Here is a 20,916-nt window from a genome sequence, read left to right as displayed (position 1 = left end):
CGGATTATGTGACAAGCCTGAGAAGAACAGAACATAAAAATAAACCGTATCTTGCTATTCGTTGTGACCCATGAACCAAAACTTTCCTTTGCTTCACAGACACCTTTTAAATACGGAATGACCCCGGATTCTAACTGAAAGGGATGTAACTCGTATATATTCTCAAAGGCAAAACATTGTTACTTCAAGGATAGCTTTAACTGACAGGCAAATATATAAAGATATCAATCTATATACAACACAGAGTCATAAAGGTGACTTTCATTTTTGTTGCAATAAAAGAAATACTTTTTTCACCATCCAGTAACCTGATTCAGTCATCTCCTATAGGCCTCCTTTTCGAAGCTGACTTGTTGACACCTTTGAGTTAGACTGACGATGTGACTGGAGTACGTTAAGTACATTCGAGATATGAAACTCTTTAACATATATTCACATATGCCACAATGCCTTTCTCGTCAGTCAAAAGAAGTGTTTAATTTGCATGCCTGTAACGGACACTGCTGATGTTCTCAGTGACCACTGATACATAAGGTAAAGCCATTGTTTGGTTAGGAAACACGTTGTTCCTTGCCGCTGATGGACAGTAACCGTTAAATACAGAGCATGTATACAGAACAATTGCCTGGGGGAAATTAGAATGACCCGTTTTTGAAGAGGTGACGTGTAAGTGGCAGGTATTGTATATAGAGTGCGGGCAGTTGTAAATAATTACTAATGTTCTCCTTTACTGACAATACTCCCACTCGTGTGCAAGAATGTAAATATGAGGAGAGTTATATAGACTGGCAAACATTTCTAAAGACGCATATACGTTCTTAACGACCAAGATCCACACATACAAATAAAGGATGAAGGCGAGTTATGTGATAATCATTAATAACCATCATTACAACTAACCCTTCACCTTTACAAATAAAACGGATGAGAGAAAGTAGGGACATGTATTAGTCACTGGCTCATCAAGTGATTGATGCTCTAGAAAAGAAACTTGTAAAAGTTCTCGCTAACAAAAACTAATACTCAAAGTCCGAAACTACGGGGCTTAACTATGACTGATTATAAAATATATCGTTTAGGCTGAAAATGGTACTAAATTCCTGAAACTGTCACGGACTCCAGTGGATTAAAAAAAAAATATGGCTTAGTGCTAAAATTCCGAAACTCTCATATATTTTAAGAGACACTAAAAATGATCCGAAAAAATATGCAAAATGTATGGCTTAGCTGAAAAACAGCAAAATTTATAATTTAATACTGAAGTTAGTAGAAACTTAAGTAAATCCCTTAAACATGTAAAAAGTTTTTAAAATTGTTTTTAACAAATTGCTATAAAAATGAAAACTAAAAAAAAACAAAAGTTAAACTTTTTAAAAAATAAGAATTTCATTTAATTTTATTGAAGACTGAGCACTTTTTTAAAGTTAAATGGTTAAGTTTGAATATGTGAAGAAACGTTTAAAATATAAAATATTCACATAACTAAATATTAATTGGAGTTGCCAGTATTAGGTATGGTTATTTGGAGTTAAAAAATGTTTAATTTGTTAGCATATGCTTTTTAATGCGTCCTTCGTTGGAGTACCCTTCCACGTCCGCCATCATCGTTATTGTTGTAGCTGCTTTTTAAGCGGCTGATGACGATGATGATGGTGGTGATGATTTAGCTTTTTTGGGAGCAAAACAAGCCTATTTCTCTGAGAGGTTGATGTAGATATTTTGTCTAGCACTCTCATCTCGTTATCCTGGTCATCCAGGAGTTGATATCTTTTATCAACTGACATGTGCCGAATTATGAATAGGTGTTGCAGTACTGTTTGACTATATAATCTATATAGACTTCATCCCATTTCCATGATTTCATATGTGCCTGTGTTGCATTTTAAATTACCTACCTTTAATTGTAATTATGAGTGATTACAATTATAAAACAATTTGCCTCTTGCAAACGAATACATTTGCTTTTGCGAGCACTATGGATAATAAGGGCGCATGCGTTTTTGGTGATAACGATCATCATAAATTCGCATTCGATCATCCTTTTCCTTCATAAGGGTTGGTGTATGTATGTGTATTAGTGACCATCATTTAATTTCTTTTTTCCGTTTTGTTTTGTGATTGCTTTTAGTCAGGACCATTTAGTATTATAAGCGTTTAGTTCTGTTCATTTATTTATAACAGCCGTTCAACATATCCAAACTTACCGACACCTCCAGTATAACCTTTAGTGTAGATAATTCATTATATATAAGTAGATATATGCACATAGCCACCAGGCAGCATTCTGTCCAAAGGAAATTCCTTCGTCTGGGTTTTTCTGTTAAAGCTTGAGTGCTGAGTGGTGACAGTAGGTTATTATCTGTCTGAATTTGCCCCTACTTTTGCAGCATATCCTTGCATGATCTTATTTGTAGATGTATGTGCTTTTCAGTAGATGTGGGTTGGGCAGTAATAATGGCCATTGATTAGTATATGTGAATGCTGTTAAAAACACATTGTGCTGGACATTATGTGTGGGTGATGGTCATTTAGTAGTCGTATATACGTAGTCAGTAGATGTAGGTACTGTTCAACAACACTGTGTATTGTAAATGTGAATTTTGGCCAGTAACACTGAGCATTACATAATAATAATAATGGGAGTTGGTCATTAGTTGTGGGTGACGGTCAGGAGTATATATGCTGGTCAGTGGATGTCGTTGCTTGTTAACTATGTATTTGTTAGTAAACATGTATGCTGGCTAGAATCACTACGTATTAATTGCAAAGCGCGGGTATTATATAGGAGCTATTAGTGATGGTCACTAAGGCTATTGGGCAGTAGGTGCAGATGATGGTCAGTATATGCGTTCGTGATGGTTAGTCAGACAGCATGTTGGTTAGCAAGTGTTGGTGTTGGTCAATAGATGATTAGGTACTAGTCAGACAACCAGAATGAGTAAGTGTTTGTATTTGTCTGTAGGTGATTGGGAGATGGTCATACAAACAACGTGCTAGTCTTTAAGTATTGCTTTAAAATTTTATTTGCCTTTATACCAAACATTCCACCATTTAAACCCGAAGGAAATGTTAGCATTCCACATGTCCATAGAGTCCCAAATATATACGCAAGACCAATACAATTTTTAAGGACAATGGAAAATGTCATATTAACAACTAATGTTACCCCATTATCAAATTAAGATGGTGCATTTTCATTTTGAGCATAGCTTAGTATTTGCCAACACCACCAAGTTTAAAATTCTCTTTTTCATATCTTCAGGGTTAGATGAAGCCAGAAGTGAGTCAGAAGTGAATGTTGAAAACGTTGCATTATCTGTATTCGGTGGTGAAGTAAAGGTTGCCCTGCGTCTTACAACTGACTATACCCTTCTAAAGCAGGCATTTGGTAAGTAAAGACAATTTGCCTGCATGCTAGTTGTCTTATAAACAATACTATCTTGTCTGAATTTTTCGTCATAATTAATACATCTTTGTGGTACTTGGATCATTTATCGTTTGTTTTAAAGACCCCACATAGAAGTTCCGGATCTCGTAAGTAGTAACCATTTTCCTTTTGTCCGTTTGCTAGTCCATCCACCTATCTGTCTTTTAAACATTTTGTAACCAGCTGATGTACTTGTTATACCTCAATGATGTTTGACAGGTTAAAACTCTAATCGACGTGACCATTACAAAGGTTGCCCCTTTGTAAATGAACTTTTAATCAGTTTTGAACACTTAAAAAAGCAAGTACCTGGTATGCCTTTCCCAGTTCTTGTTTACTTCTACTTGTCTACTTTATATTTTATACGCCCGCGACGTCATCCGTAACATTAATTCAGTATAAAATGAGTACAGAAAGCTTTTATCATCCCATCATATTTGGTGGAATATCTGAATTCAAGGCAAGGAAATAATCTGAAAATAATGCAAGGAAAGATATATCAAACGATGAAATTCCATGCGCAAAATATTCAAGTGAACTGAGTTTTAAAAAAGTTACTGTTTTTAACTCAATTTGTCATTAGGCAATTTGGACGGTTGGTTCTCCTGCGTGTCCTTATTGTTTAGTTCATGGCGTGTTGTCCATCCACATTGCTGTTGTTAAAGTCTTTCCAAGAACCACAGAAAACATTTCAATAACTTAAAGAGAATCTTCGTCCCTTTTGTAACAAATTGTAATCAAGAAATATACCCTAGAACTTACATTAGAGTTATAGAATCCTCACAAATAACTGTTCATTTCCTATCATTACCTTAAAATAAAAAGATATAAAAACGATGAAAATGATATAATGAGATTACCCGAACCGTTGCAGCTCCTTCTAAAGGTGTTTGACAACCTCCACAAAAGAGCAACATTTTTCGAGAAAAATTATCTTTGGTGTTAAATGAGATTTACATCTAAAAAAATAGAATTTCAAGAGAGATCCCTAAATCGTTTTAAATGTTGAAATATACTTCGATATGCCTGGCAAGGATAACCATGTTCTCTTGGAGAGAGAGTGAGAAAGAGAGATTTTTGTACAAAAAAGCTTAATAATAGATTTATTTTTTCCTAAATTACCATTTTAAAAGCCACTGATGATCCAATTCTGACTGTATCTTATAAGTTAATGTTTTAATGAAAATGAATGCACACATCGGCTTAAAATATATGTATATTTAGGTCTAATAATAACAAAGGAATAAATGAATGAATGAATGAATATATATTTGAATGAACTTATGTAGAAACATGTACACAAACAATAAATAAATGCAGGAAAAGATAAACAGATGTGATAATGATGAAATATGTGAATCTACACATTAATTACAGTTTAATAAATCAATTATAGGATAACATGGTAGCTTCTTTAGGTGTTTTTTTTATATACAAACGAACAGTTTCTTTCATTTCAATAATGAAATGAATTTTAAATGGGTGTTTTATTTACTGCTTTTATTGACCAAACAATAGCATAATTGTCTTTTAAGCCGCTTAGAGACCTTAGAGACAATAAACCGCCTCTTTATTTTATTTAATCTACTATATTTGGTGGTTGTGTCTGTGTTTTTCATACATATTGATATCAACAGAGAAATATCATTCATGCTTGATCCATCGGAGCGTGATTTTTGTTTACCGACAATTTATCTACGGGGTATGGATTGATAGGTTTCTCCTCGAGTTAAACTTCGCAGGTTCTCACAGTGTGCAAAGTGAAAACAACTGTTTACGATACATGACGTAAGAATTGTTACTGTCTCTTCAGCTATTGAGCTATTGGTATGACAAATCGTGGTATAGCAATAGCAAACTTTGGTAAAGGATTAACAATAAGCTCCAAGTAGTCTACTAGAGACTACAGTGGAGGCGGCAGAGACGGGAGTGAATGTGCAAGCAGCAATAATGCTGTTGAATATTTACTTCATTGAGCTACGAAATCAGCAGCATTGACAGGAATAACTCCAAGTGCAATAGCCTAACTTCGACAAAAGCTGAAACATTTCTTTAATAGCTGATAATATCATAATTTTTAATTACTAAATTATTTTGTCAGTTCCTTGCAATTGTACCTACAGGTTTGTTTCTATTTACCAAAAAGAGTACAACGAACATCAAACAGTCAGTACTATAAATGAAGAATTAATCGAAATAGATATATTGGAACAGAGAAAGTAATATAAACACTTGGTTGTTTGTGTTCATCGTTCATATTTAAATTATTTATATTTGTGTCTGTATTAACATCATTAGTTTTATTATTTAATCTCGATATTTAATGAATATATTGAATTAGTAAATATCAGTTTTCTTCACCATATTGTGTGTCAACCATACGCCATCCACGCCAACTGCATAGTTTAGCTTTTAAATCTGACACAATTTTCCCGGAATCCTATTGCATGATTTTATCATATTCTTGTTCAACTAAGCATTTTTGTGTGTTAAACATTACATTCAGTTTACGTTATAGAATCTATATTTCCTATGTTATCATCTAAAGCATATATTACATGCAGTCTAGTACTCATTTCTCTTTAAAATCTAAACTCTTCAACTTTAATTAAACAAACATCTTATATACTAGTTTGTTAAATTTATCCTTGCTGAGTAGCAACGGCTGGTAGATTCTCGTCTCCTAGACATATCTCATCATAATTATGTGGAACACTTAAGTTTATACAAATTATTTCAAATTTATCTACAGTTATTATTTTATTTGTCGGATTAAAAATTCCATTATCTGGAAGCAAATGTCGGGGGTGACGATGGCCCGGAAAAAGATAAGGTCTTCACGTGGTGAAGAGCCAAGGCTTCTGCACCAACGGGTCTCCAGAAATTGAGATTTTACTGCTTTTTAGGCAGACCAGGAGGGACACACCGTTCGTGGCGGCTCCTCAACTATTCGACATAGCACTGGGGCTTGGAAGCCCTTTCGGATTTGTTTTCGACTCTGCAAGTGATATGTCCCCATGTATCATATCACATTTCACTATTTGAGTAAAACTCGTCATATTTCACTATCAGAGTGAACTATATCATTTTCGTATGGAAATTGTCAATGTTTACGTGAATCATTTTTTTCCGTTGTTTGTGTGGAATCACTTTGAATCATTAATCATTGTATTTTGTTTTACTATTTAAGGTTTTCGATTGCATATCAGTTCACGTTTCATTTAAATTGCAGATTCGTGCATATTGTGTTAAATATCCAATAACTGGATTTATTTTGGCTCACAAATCAGTCTTTTTCATTAAATAGTTCATAAATAAACATTGTATTTTTACCATCATTAATCTTTGTTATAATCTGACCCCATCCCGGTTATATTGTTACAAATTAAAAGTTTCACTATCTGGTCATGAATATTCATGGGTTAATTTTCTTATCTGAAAGTAAATACAAAACATATATTGATGTCATTCACCAATGTAAAATTATATAATTCCAACAACTTAATCAAATGTTCACGTTACATACACTGTACTGCTTTGATTAATTCATTTTGTAAATTTTCATATAATGCGTTGCCATATATCTTTTCAATGCATCATAATCATCGAAATTGAAAGAGTGTTTTGTTTTGTTTTGTTTAAATATTGAATGTCTTATACGTAACAAAATATGTTTTCTGCATATAAAACAAATCTTTCTCTCGTCTGAACAATAGTCTAAGATTTAAAAGCTGCATCAGGCCAGTGGCAAAGTGTGTTTGTATGTTTTTTTTTACATCAAGATTTCATAATTGATATACATAGTTTTCATAAAAACAAAATGAACTGACTAATAAAATCAGGGATAAAAGGGTACGGGACGGGATGAAAGGACTGCACTTAGCTCATCTGCTTTTTAATACTTGAATAATTCAGAAGGAAATGTGGCATGAGTAATTCTACATCACCTAGTGGATTTTTTCCATTTATTTCCTAAACGAATGAAGTACAATTCGGTGCATTTAGTAACATTTGAAAACATCATAATGACTAAATAACAATTTAGGACTATGTGATAAAGCATATTTCTGATGATTTTGTTTCAAATCGGTCTGAAAGCGAACAAATTAGTCAAAACTTTAGTATCTAAGTATTAAATGTTTTGACTATTGTTGTTTTTAACTTCAAGCCGCCCTAAAACCTCAAGACCCTGCCTGCAATTTGTCAATTGTCCAAGGAATTACATTTTTTGTACTTCTCCATATCCTTCTAAATTCAATCGAAAGTGGCTCTGGCGTCCTATAGAAAAAATTGAAACTTACTTGTTCAAAGTGTTACAGAGTTATCTACCATATAACAAACGTAGCTTTGACAGAACATGTCCTACAATCAGTCATAACACGGCTGATAAAACTAGAGAACTTTTGCATTATCTACGTGCATGCCCAAATTCAACATACACACACACACGGATACACACACACACACACACACACACACACACATATATATATATATATATATATATATATATATATATATATATATATATATATATATATATATATATATATATATATATATATATATATATATATAGATAGATAGATAGATAGATAGATAGATAGATAGGTAGGTAGATAGATAGATAGATAGATGGTGTTGGTCCAAAAACAAATGGGCGCCACTTATATTGCCAAAATAAAACACGTCTTGAAATTCTGTACTTTGTTATTTCTTCTTAACAAATTGTGACGAATACGGCGTGTTCATTTTAACAAAATATGTGATATTCATTTGGTTCTTACCAGAAATAACGCAATTACATTTATATCTGCCTCTGATGGTCGACCAAATTGTCTGTCTATAAAAGTTTATTATAGCTTCTTTTGCTAAAGGAATGATGTTAGCGACATGGGAAATTCACAAAAGGGACTTTTTATGCAGTTGGTCTAAATAAAAAATGGCGCCAATTAGTCCTCCAATATCATGCACAATCTACTTGTTCTCAACAGATGGTCATGACATGTCGTTGCCACTAACATATATCTTATCAGGAATATTTTCTCCGAAGTAAAAACATACTGCGGTTTCAACTAAATTTGTTTTAAATTTTAAGGATTGTTTTCTGCAGCTTTTTTGTATGTACCAACTAAAACTAAAAATTTATTTCATCTTTACTTTTTATCCTTTATCATGTAGTACCTAATGTTTGCATTTGTTTGAAAGGGTTTAACACTTTACATTTCTTTAGTGTAACTTTTGATATTTTACATTTTGGAACGTTATTTTAAATAGGTAGCATAAAGGTCTAAGGTCAAAACCTTTTATCCCCAGTGACTGATACTACTCATACTAATATATTTTCTTCCCAAAATTCATTTTACAATATATAATTGTTTCTGTTATGAAATGAGGCTTGCAAGAGTTCCTAAATGGATGCTGTATTCTTTTATTGCTGCTTCTTCTCATGAATGGATTGTTGTATCGACGTAGATTTTCCACTGAAACGCTATGGAGGAATGTTAGAAGATTTAAATAAAAGAGGTACTCATCTTACCCCCATCGTCACCCCACAGTGGGCGTCCCGAAAATCATATTTCAATGCGCTCCTTCCAGTGCTTGTCATTAAACATATTTTGCAATATTTAGTTGGTTCAGAATAATAAAGTGCACAATGTACCATCAACTTATCCAGGCCACGAAGGAGTTTTTAAGGCCAAGCCTGCTTCACTTTGAGGCTAGTCAAAGGTCATAATTTGCATTATGTACTTCAATAACCTTATGAACACGGCTTCACCGCTCTGAGATATATTTCAAGGTTAAATATCTTGCGTAATGTTTCTTTCTGTAATGGTGAATGTCATAAAGAATTATACATTTATGAATATTCATCAAAGCATATTTCTGGACATATCTAGAGAATCTATTCAATGATACCATTTCAAAAGTGTCCATTTCACCAGGCATTAATTACAGATTTAATCAAACTTAGCACGCAAATATATTTCGACATTGTCTCAGATCCAGTCATCTTCTGTCCAAGATCTCAGATACACGGTCAAATACCATGACAAATCTTGTGCAGAGCGCTCACAGGTATATTGTCACCCTATTTATTTAAGTATGTAAGATTAAATATTTTTGTTACTGAATTTAGAGCCATTCAGCAAGTTCATGGTCTAGTTAGACATAAGTTAAAATGCTATCAATACTCTTCCAGAAAGGATGCTAAGAATGAGTTGTCATTTAAAATATACATTATGTAATGTCTACTTGGATTGAAATAAATGAAAACTGTGGTGCATTGACAGCCATTATTGCAAAATTTGTCTTATTTATATTATTTATGTATGGCTGTGTGTATCGATAGTGAGTTTTCAGAAAAGCACATTGTATGATGTCTAGCTGGTTATAAACAAAAATAGTGCCGATGCGACATGTAATATAGCTACCAAGACAGCGATCATGAAAACGGTTTTAATCACTACTCTTCCTGAATTGATGGCGATATCGACTAGTGGTTCGTAATGGAGGACTTATTACGATTTTTGTTTGACCATCAATGAAAATTGTTTCGATGTGACATCCGACATGGATGTTGTGCTGTCGATATTGACTATATTTTCAATGGTACTCTTCGATAAACGCCAATGGCACCACCATTGGCCCTCCTATGATGCCTTATGTGTTCTTAATGACACATGTGCCAATTTGATATACAATATCATGGTAGGAAACTTAAACATATGTTATTGCTACTACTTATAAACCGATGATCTCATCGACATGTAGTTTTATTAAAATACTTTTGATGATGTCTATTTATTGCTAATGAAAATGATACTGGTTTGGCATCCAAATTGAGCACCGTGTTAAACATTTTATAATCGCCACTTTTTCTGAAGCTATGGTGCTATTGACATGTGGTTTTCGTTATAAGCATTCCCATAATATGTAGATGATCGTAAGACAAACTAACGCTGACTAGATCTATATTATGGTTATCATATTCACCAATTCAGAGCTATAACACTTGAAGGGGTGGTCATATCGACATATGGTTTCAGTACGATAAATGTCACACACATACACGCACACACGGAAATATATGGATTCTTTATGTTCACTCTCAAAATCGGTTATGGCAACTTCATTTCAACGAACTGACACATTATTTCACTTATGCATTATTACAATATTAAGCTGGCTCTGGAACAAAATGAAGACCAGGATGGTACCCATTTGGGGTCATCTTAAGTATATTTCCATCACTACTCCACGTGCAAGAATCGGAAACATTAACTTGTGGGTTTTCACCAAATTCCGCTTATATTATCATTTGCTTCTTGATGAAGAGAATGCAGATCCATTGAACAAATATCGGCACTATTGAAACCAGCTTTGACCCGTAAGTAATTGTAGTGGCTAATACGAATCAACCTAGCCAATGACAATTGCTAGGATTATTGTATTTTATTCAACATTGTAGTCCAGTGTTTTGTTCATATGCAAATAAATTCTCCCAAAGTTTTTAGTTACCATGCTCTCCATATTACATTTTGAAGATAAGCACTCTGATATTGATCTTGAATGAACATGTGTTGACTCTGGTTGTGAACCAGATAAGACAAATATACATTAATGAGTTTTTATCAAACCGAGGTTTTCAATACATATCAGGAACACATGTAATTGTGCCAGTTCAGTATGTTGTATTTTCCACAGCTATACATAGGGTCAAGAGAACTTAGTAAACAGGTCTGTTTTATTCAGAAGCAATAATATCACTTATGTAAATCGGGTTAGATGAAATAGATATTCAAGGAAATTCATTTTGGTCAGAAGGTCTTCTGTTTCTTCCAGGGACTACACATTTTACTTTGTTTTAAAAAGTAATTGAAAACCGTGAGTTTTGCTAACTCGTGTGTTTTAAACAATATGTCTGAGAATGTTTTAAATTCTTGCCTAAAATTTGGTTTGGTTGTCAGTTTAAACATCTGTCTTTGTTTTAATCTCTTAAACTTCTGCATAAATTTTAACTTTGCAAGTGAATGTTTCTTCAAGGAAATTCATTTTGGTCAGAAGGTCTTCTGTTTCTTCCAGGGACTACACATTTTACTTTGTTTTAAAAAGTAATTGAAAACCGTGAGTTTTGCTAACTCGTGTGTTTTAAACAATATGTCTGAAAATACTTTAAATTCTGGCCTAAAATTTGGTTTGGTTGTCAGTTTAAATATCTGTCTTTGTTTTAATCTCTTAAACTTCTGCATAAATTTTAACTTTGCAAGTGAATGTTTCTTCAAGGAAATTCATTTTGGTCAGAAGGTCTTATGTTTCTTCCAGGGACTACACATTTTATTTTGTTTTAAAAAGTAATTGAAAACCGTGAGTTTTGCTAACTCGTGTGTTTTAAACAATATGTCTGAGAATGCTTTAATTTCTTGCCTAAAATTTGGTTTGGTTGTCAGTTTAAATATCTGTCTTTGTTTTAATCTCTTAAACTTCTGCATAAATTTTAACTTTGCAAGTGAATGTTTCTTAAAATGATAAGTGCAATACATCTAGTGTTCTCATTTAAATGTAGGCGAGGATAAACTGTTTGATATTTCTAGTGTTCTTATGTAAATTTAATCTAAGAGAAACTGTTTGATAGTTCCACATTAAGTTAAATATAATCGAATGAGAGGCAATTATACGGGCTGTTATACAATCTCTTTATATCCTCTAATGAACATCTACTTTTATTGGAATTTTCTGCTTTAAAATTTATTTTTGGTAGTCAGTATTACAATGAGATTCGCAAAACGCTAAATCATATAGTAGATTCGTATGATTAGAACAAGACTGACCTTTCCATAGTAATGAACTTTAACCTTTGAAAGAAAGTGACAGTTTTATCATTCGAGTTCCTGAACTGCTTATAGCATGTTTATGGATGATTATGTTTACGTTACAGTTGAAGATATAATGTGTTATGATATTAAGTATATCTTTTCTTGTGAAGGTGCGTTACGGCTCGGAGGTCCGTCTCCTTTGTTTGGTGGTTTGCTAATGGCTTTAGCAGGAGTCTCAAGTAAGTAAAGATAATTCAGTTCAATCTGGGAAACTAAAGTAAAATTTTTGCAGGTTTGGTAGTCTGTTGCAAACACTAATTTCAGGTATAAACATTCGAAAGATACGAATATGTTTATTTGCATACAATCTTTCAACTAAATAATTGTTACAGTGTAAAGAATTTACATATTTCCAACATATTTGTACCCTTTTACGAGTTCCTTTTCCATTAGTGAGAACTGTGAATAGTGGATCAAAGGAATTGGATATCGAATGTCATGACGTATAAATAAAGAGGCTACCCTGTCATGACTCGACTAACTCTACCTTCGTTATCCAGCCATTTCCAGTCACACGTCGTTTAAGTACTTTTCACCAGACATATGCTATGCTGATTTCCCTTATGTTTTACCTTTTTCTTTCTCCACTAATCGATGGCATTCAGTATCTATTCTGGTGATATAACAGTATACAGAATTGTACCAGCTTTGTTTTGAGTGATATTACATACAACATTATTTGCCAACACAGATCCGCTGTAGTGTGTTCGGCGTTCAGTCAAACGGTGTATGTTGAGACCATGGCTTATATAAGCAGAAGCAAGAGAAAAGAGTCAAGTTACTAACGAACGGCAGCATACCTGACTCACATTTTGTTTCAGAACATAAATGACAATTAAATATGCTCCCCGTGTATCCGAAAGTTTGACTTCTCCTGAAATAATATTGAACTTCGGTGATAATTTGCCTAGAAATGAAACAGTCAACCACTGATCAATTTAAAAGCCTTGATTGACTGGGGAGCACAAAACAACGTTTAATGGTTTTATGGCATTGTCAATAATGGAGGCACAATGACTTAAAATACAAAAACAAAATTAATGCGAAATAAATAAATACATACACAGAAGCCGCTAATACAACGGCACCTGTCTCACTTGCAAATATGAATATTATTACCTCCATTCGAAAAAGATTGAATTAGTTCACTTGTAAAAGTACATATTCAACTGTCTTAGAGAAATCATATTCAACTGTATGGAATCCAAAACCATGCAAATGCATAACTTTGTACTATGCAACGTTGCTTTAGATTGCGAAAGGAAATAAATAGAAGTCTAACAGACAGTTATCGAACTTGATAATGATTGATCCTTGTTTCTTGATTCATTATATGCTCATTTTTGTCTCCGTTAATTTTAGATTGTCAGAATCATGCAATATTTTACGATATTGCAAACCTCTATATTTCATTGACGTCCACGACACGTGTGCCTAATAGTGTATTATTAACTACTTTGCAAACAAATCATGCTCACTCATGTAGTAGACGCTTTACATTTTCGTTGATTCACTTTGTTTCCGAATGAACTAAAACAGATGTTTCGTGGATTGCCACATACCAGCTGCTTTGCAATATTCAGCGTTAAGGTTTTTGATACAATTTTTAACAAACTATAAACGCCAGACAGGTAAAACAATTGTTGGGACCCTACAGATAACATGCAAGTGAGAAGGCATAAATGTGTCTTTCTTAGTTGGTAATAAGAATGGCAAAAATGTACTTAGAGTTTTACATTATCAATTTCCTCATAATGTACTTCTTAGTTCTGCAGATTCCTTGTCATGTGTTCTATAGCTTGATTAACCATTTCCAAATTGTACTGTAATTTCGACTACATTCCATGTGCAATTACATCCTTTTTACTGCATTCAAAATCAAATAAACATTATATTTCATAGCGTCTTTTTTATAATTACAATTGAAAGACTTCATATTTTCCCACATTATGATTCAAACATTTAATGACAAAACAGAAACAAGCTTGCAGATGTCAACACGTTGTTCCATCTCTACTGAAATCAGATGTACTTCATGTAGAATGGACACAGATAAATCCAGTAATTCTCACAAAATTTAGTAGAATCGACAAAACTACCAAAATCTCTTCATTCCAGACTAAATGGGAAAGTTGTTGCAATGCACATTTATTCACAGTATGAATCTAAACTTCAATTGTAAGTGGACCAAAACGCCATTTACTTTCGAAAGTGATGTCTAGCGCACGACTAAGTTCAAATTTATCTGGGTGTAGTTATATGCGCATTAATAATGTTGTTGTGTACTGATGAATATGCGCTTACGTATTTAGTTTGAAATAGATCATAAATTCAATTACATTGTTTCTTGTAGTGTATTTTTGTTTATATAATTAAGCCTCAGGTAGAATAAGAAAATGAGCATATAATAAAAAGGTTATTGCATTTGTATGGGAAATATGAACTTGTTTATTCGGATGGATATACTGCACTCCCATGGTCGTGGTGCATATCCATCCGAAAAAGTCCTTCATATTTTCCGGCACAAATGCAGTAACCTATAATATTTATATAATATGACTGTTTTTGCTTAAGACATTTGAATATATGGTATTGTAAAAAGACAACATCTAAACCTCAACAGCTCAAAATGCTTATTACTATCCCTTTCCATTGTTGTATTCGAACGCTTAAATAAAAGGTACAACTAATGTGTTATTCCAACGGTCACTTGCCCAAATGATTTTCGTAAAGTGTATAAATAAACACATAGGCTGAAGACAGGCATTACAATTCAAAATGAATTTTCTTCCAGAAAATGCAAGTGGTACAGCCAAAACTATTGGGAAGAAATTAAATATTTTTATTCATAATATTAAATTTAAGAATGTCTTAAATTTGAAGGGTAACGCTTTATCTCTAGTTCTGTGTATGGTCTGGATTAATAGTTTGAATCTAATTGCGTGGAGGGGGTATGCATCGATAGAGAGAAAATACAAAATGGACTGAATTGTGTTTGAAGGAAGAAAATGTATGGCAGTATATTAAAAATTGATATTAACTATTTTCCAGATATAACAAGTCCCAGTTGCAATGAGATAAAAATTCCGCCACGGATTATACTCATCACAGATGGCCACCCAACAAATTCTCTCGTCGTCTCTGGCCCCGACGTTTGCCATTCAGAGCCAATGGTGAAAGCATCTGGAGTTCAGATAAATAATAATAATAATAATAATAATAATAATAATAATAATGAGGACTTTGTATAGCGCCTAATATTTAGAAGATCTAAGCACTATACAACATTAGACAACATCCATAAGATAAAAACATATATAATGATATGATTACAAAAACAAACACCATGAAATTAGAAAACATTAAAAAAACATGCTGAGAATATTTAAGGTAAGAAACATTATTAGGTCTTTAAGTTTGTTCTTGCAGTCGAAATAAGTGAGTTTTGAGAGCACTCTTGAATGGGATGACTGTGTATTTGTGTCAGTTCAGAGGGGCAATTCATTCCACGTTGCTGGGCCCTGGTATGCAAAAGAACGTTGTCCATATGACTTTGTTTTCATAGAGGGACTAATGAGTATACGATTGTCAGAAGAGGAGCTTAAGTATCTTGCTGGTGTGTACACATGGGTCAGGTATGTTGGACTAGAGTCCGACAGTGAAACGTAGCACATAGAACAAATTTTGTGTTTGTTTCTGGATCAAATGGATAGCCAGTGTATGGTATAGAGTAGCTGGGAGGTTTGCTCTGCTCCTGGTACTCTAAGTATGATCCAAGCAGCTGTTTTGAACTGTTTGAAGTTTATTGAGTAGATATTGAGATGAACCAGACATAACTGAGTTTCAATAGTCCAGTCTTGAAAGTACTAATGAACACACAAGTGTTTTGGTGGCATCAACTGAAATATATTTGCGAATGGAGCTGGTGCGTCTCAGCTCAAGATATGCAGCTTTGCATATGTTCATGACATGTTGGTGCAATGTGAGAGTACAGTCCAGAGTAACACCTAGGTTTCGTACTGATTCTATGAATTTAATGTTGGTGTTGCTGATATTTATTGTTTGAGGTAAAGCATGTGAATGAAAAACTCTTTGTCTTGTAATCAGAATGGCCTCAGTTTTAGCATCATTCATCTGCAGCTTGTTACATGTCATCCATGATTTCACATCAGGAATGCATCATAAAATGTTCTGTGTTTCAGATTTATGGGAAGTTCATAAATTAAACTGATTTATTCATCGTTCTGCGGCATTCAAAATTTAGTAGTTTCTTCATAATTTCCGTTTTAATTCATTTCCATTCTAAAAAAGGTTTCACTCTTAAATTAGAATACTATGTAAATAAATTCAGATCATTACTATGCTATTCCACGTTAGATAGAAATGCTTATCTTACGTGCATAAATGCCTTTTTTGTTTCAATTATCATACGGCAAATACATAGATAAAAGGATAATAAAGTCTACTTCATGGAAATATATCCGTGTACAATATATTTTATTTCAGCTGTTACCGTTTTTTTAAATTTAGTTCAAGCTTTTATTCTTTTAATATATAATCCATTTTTGTAATTGAGCAACTATTTTGGAATCGTGTCAATGGCGAGAGTATTGCTATCTGTATATATATATATATACATACATCGATCGTTTGAAGGCTTCTTGTACTAGTGCTCTAGGTCGTTTCATGCGAAATACTGTATAAGGTACACATTCACACACAATGCACTCACAGACATGCATACACACACACCTGCTCACACTTTTTCACACACAAAGGCACACACACACAAACACACACATAAAACGTGCAATGAAATCATTATGAGTAAAACATACACCCCAGTAAGATCAGGCACGAGTTTGTATTTCTTTGACAATTTACGGTTCAACAATGAATCGGTTTAACAATAATTCTAATGAAAAGCGATGCAAACCTATCAAATTAACCAGCAAATGTAAGATACAAGTATGCCAGGAAAAAGTGAAATGCATAAATATAGGTAATTATAAACTTCATTTGTAATATTTTCTCTATTTTCCAAGGAGCAAGTTGTTGTTTTATTAGCAGTGTCCAATATTTCATCTAAAAGGATTCGACTACATTGTGTACCCGTTGGAGATGCAAATGTGGTGAGTACAGCTGTTTTAAGGAAGTTTCTAAATAATACAGCAGTTATATTGTACCTATATAAGCGGAGTAGGGGTATTGTATTTTGGAAAGGTTTTCAGAACGGTTGTATCATGCTAGTACAACGACAGCTCCTAAAACTACGTGCAGGAAAGTCATGATTTTTTTATTTACTCATAGATTATGCGATACATATTAAGCGAGGCCGGTAGAAGTGTATACTTTAGTTTGTCCGTTTGCCTACACTTATGTTAATTCTGCACGCTTTGTTCATGCTACTAATAATGCCACCATATTTACTTCGTTACATTTACTCTTCAGTGATCTCAGGAAGAAGTAAGATTCGTCATCGAATTATAACATTAGTTGAAAGTTTATGACACAAACTTTCAGGCTGATATCCTGATGTTTCCGAAGCATAACTAAACGTATTAGCTTCTATGGCAATCAAGTTCATTTTGCAATTTTGTTGATAATACTTCGAATGAATTTGACTTTTCCGTTCATACTAATATATAATTAATTGATGTTTACAAATATATAGCTCGAAAACCCGAACTGTTTATCATCATAAGATATCATTAAAAATATGATTTACAATCCTTAAGTTATCATGGTACATGGAAACTGCAGTTTTTCGCAGCAACATCCCATTTGTTATAACAGAGTAAAATAACATTGGTGGGCAACACTGCTGATGAAATATCGTATACATTTTATTCAGATAACATACATGATCGTTTGGTTTGATTCTTTTGATTGTCGGATAATTCAAATTCCTTCTCAGGAATGTATTTCTTGCAGTAATCGGTTTAGGTGAAGGCAAGCTATGCTGGCGATTTTGTATTTGTTGATTTAAATTTTCAGGATTGGTTATCTTGTGTTTTATGGAACCGTTACACTTTAAAGGTTATTAAAGTGCCTTGTGTAACAGTACCCTACGTTTGGCGATCTAACTAGGTCTAATACTTGGAAGTCACACTGTACAGCTATACATTCTTTAGCAGCTTTTAATAAGCAGTGCATTTTGTAACATCATGGTTGTTTATTGTTTTAATTTCAATTACTGAGACAAGACCCTAAAATGAAAACACAAAATGACCATGGCTATGGACACATTGTCCGACTTAAATATTTTAATCCTAGACAATGTGAGTAATTTCTAATTATGCTATTTAGTTTACAGCTAACATATATGTGGCTCAGTGCAATATCTGATTAAATCACGTATCTTTTAGCCATTCCTGGAGAAGATTTCAGCCCAATCCCATGGCAAGGTTCACTCCTACAATGATGGACGAATGCTGGCCAGAAGAACCTTATATACCGTAAGCGTCACAGCAGCACCCCAAAGGAAATGTTGCAATAATTAGAACATATATATATATATATATATATATATATATATATATATATATATATATATATATATATATATATATATATATATATATATATATATATATATATGCAGAATTTAGTTCATTTACATAATTATAGGCACTGAATTGAATTGAAATATCAAAATCACTAGACATACCATTACTAATTCTTGGTTTGTTACATCACACTTTATCTGCTACTACATCTCAATAGTTGTCAGGATAGACTAAAAGTCAGTGTTGGTTGCGGCCTGAATTTATATGTTGTTTTCCTGTCAGAGTATACATGGTATTACGTTTGGGATGTCTCTATGTTCCATATTAAAACTGGTATCATATCTTTTTGTCGTGACCTAATGATGTCCTAAAACTACTATCTGATATTAGCTAACACTGCGATCAGTAGAGATATAAGTCTCAGAAATCTTAAGACCAAGAACTTAGGAATAACTTTCATTTTATGTAAAACCATCATATCCCAGCTTTTTCTTTAGGAAAATGCAAAACTATAAGACCGCTTTGCGCAGCTTAGAGATCAATCGCTATTATTTTGCAAGATTTTATGCAAACACGCTAAGAAGGTCAGGGTTATATAATCTCCACGTGTTCTTCAAATGTGAGGAAACAATTGCCTGTTAATATGGTACACGTGCAAAACGTTGTCGTGTAAACAACCACATGTTAATTTTTCAATTAATTGGTCAAATGTATGAACCTTGAATGAAAAATCTTGAGTTGAGATCCTTTCCATTCTGATGGCTACTTATTCAAATTTACGTATATCCTAAGATAACTTTACTCAAGGATTATGAAAAATGTACTGAACTTTAACAAATCAATGGGAGTACATAGCTGATCCCTTGTGATTTGCACTGCAGTGGAGCAAGTTTATGATATGTTGTTTGTTTTATCAGCTCTTTCGGTAAACAAACATCAACTTATCTACCATGTTAGCGCAGAGGAAAATCAGCAAATTGCTTTTTTTTTTAATTAAAATCTCTTTTTGTGTCATTCCCTGGCATATGTTATTAGAAAAGAATCAAGTAGGATCAACGTTTTATTACTTTTATTTAAGTGAAATTTACGTCATGGTTAATTAAATTCTCTATATTGATCATGGCATCATCAACATATAACTTTGACCCTTTATTAAAACAACTCATCTAATGTCTTGTACTAAATAAGCATGATCGACCATTTTTGTGTTCTTCTTTAAAGCTGTTTTAGATAACTGACCGGCATAACACGTAGGTTGTCATTCAGTGATTTAATGTTTATTTATGTCGTATTTTGTCATATATTGGAGGGACGAATTCTTTAATTGCAGTTTCGAGCTGGTCATGTTATAAAATCTTGGCAACAACTGAATGACATTAGCAGGCCTTATGATATAGAACTCTCACTGGAGGATGCGGTATGTACTGACTGAGATCTCAACATGGATGGGGGTGCCAGTTAATATAAATTCATATTCAGTAGCACCCTGAAAATGTAAAATATGATACAGGAAAGGGAAGGTACAAATATGATACAGGAATGGGAAGGTACAAATATGATACAGGAATGGGAAGGTACAACTACGATACAGGAATGAGCAGGTAAAAATGTGATACATGAATGGGAAGGTACAAATATGATACAGGAATGGAAAGGTACAAATATGATACAGGAATGGGAGCGTACAAATATGATACAGGAATGGGAAGGTACAATAATGTACAAGAATGACAAGATACAACTATGATACAGGAATGGAAAGGTACAAATATGATGCAGGAATGGAAAGGTACAAATATGATACAGGAATGGGAAGGTACAGGTATGATACAGGAATGGGAAGGTACAACTATGATACAGGAATGGGAAAGTACAACTATTATACGGGTATGGGAAGGTTCAAATATGATACAGGAAAGGATAGGCACAATATGATACAATCATGGGATGGTACAAATATGATACAGGAATGGGAAGGTACAATTATGGTACGGGAATGAGAAGGTTCAACTATGATACAGGAATGGGAAGGTACAAATGTGATACAGGAATGGGAAGGTACAATTATGATACAGGAATGGGAAGTTATAACTATGATACAGGA

The 20,916-nt window shown here is 33.4% G+C and overlaps 1 protein-coding gene across 2 annotated transcripts in view; it reads left to right on the top strand.

Annotated features, from left to right (window-relative positions):
• Positions 1 to 20,916, top strand: part of LOC149791323 (uncharacterized) — a 233,481-nt gene that overhangs the window by 38,757 nt on the left and 173,808 nt on the right. For both annotated transcript variants that reach the window (XM_089969171.1, XM_089969172.1), the window contains exons 5-10: positions 3,263 to 3,388; positions 12,414 to 12,482; positions 15,355 to 15,476; positions 17,349 to 17,435; positions 18,672 to 18,761; positions 20,143 to 20,229. In XM_089969171.1, coding sequence (XP_089825297.1) covers positions 3,263 to 3,388; positions 12,414 to 12,482; positions 15,355 to 15,476; positions 17,349 to 17,435; positions 18,672 to 18,761; positions 20,143 to 20,229 — 581 coding nt within the window. The remainder of the gene's footprint in view (positions 1 to 3,262; positions 3,389 to 12,413; positions 12,483 to 15,354; positions 15,477 to 17,348; positions 17,436 to 18,671; positions 18,762 to 20,142; positions 20,230 to 20,916) is intronic.

The sequence above is a fragment of the Sinohyriopsis cumingii genome, chromosome 9, assembly GCF_028554795.1.
Source record: "Sinohyriopsis cumingii isolate HCF-2022 chromosome 9, ASM2855479v2, whole genome shotgun sequence".
Classification (NCBI taxonomy): Eukaryota; Metazoa; Mollusca; class Bivalvia; order Unionida; family Unionidae; genus Sinohyriopsis; species Sinohyriopsis cumingii.
This window is presented reverse-complemented; position numbering and strand designations above follow the sequence as displayed.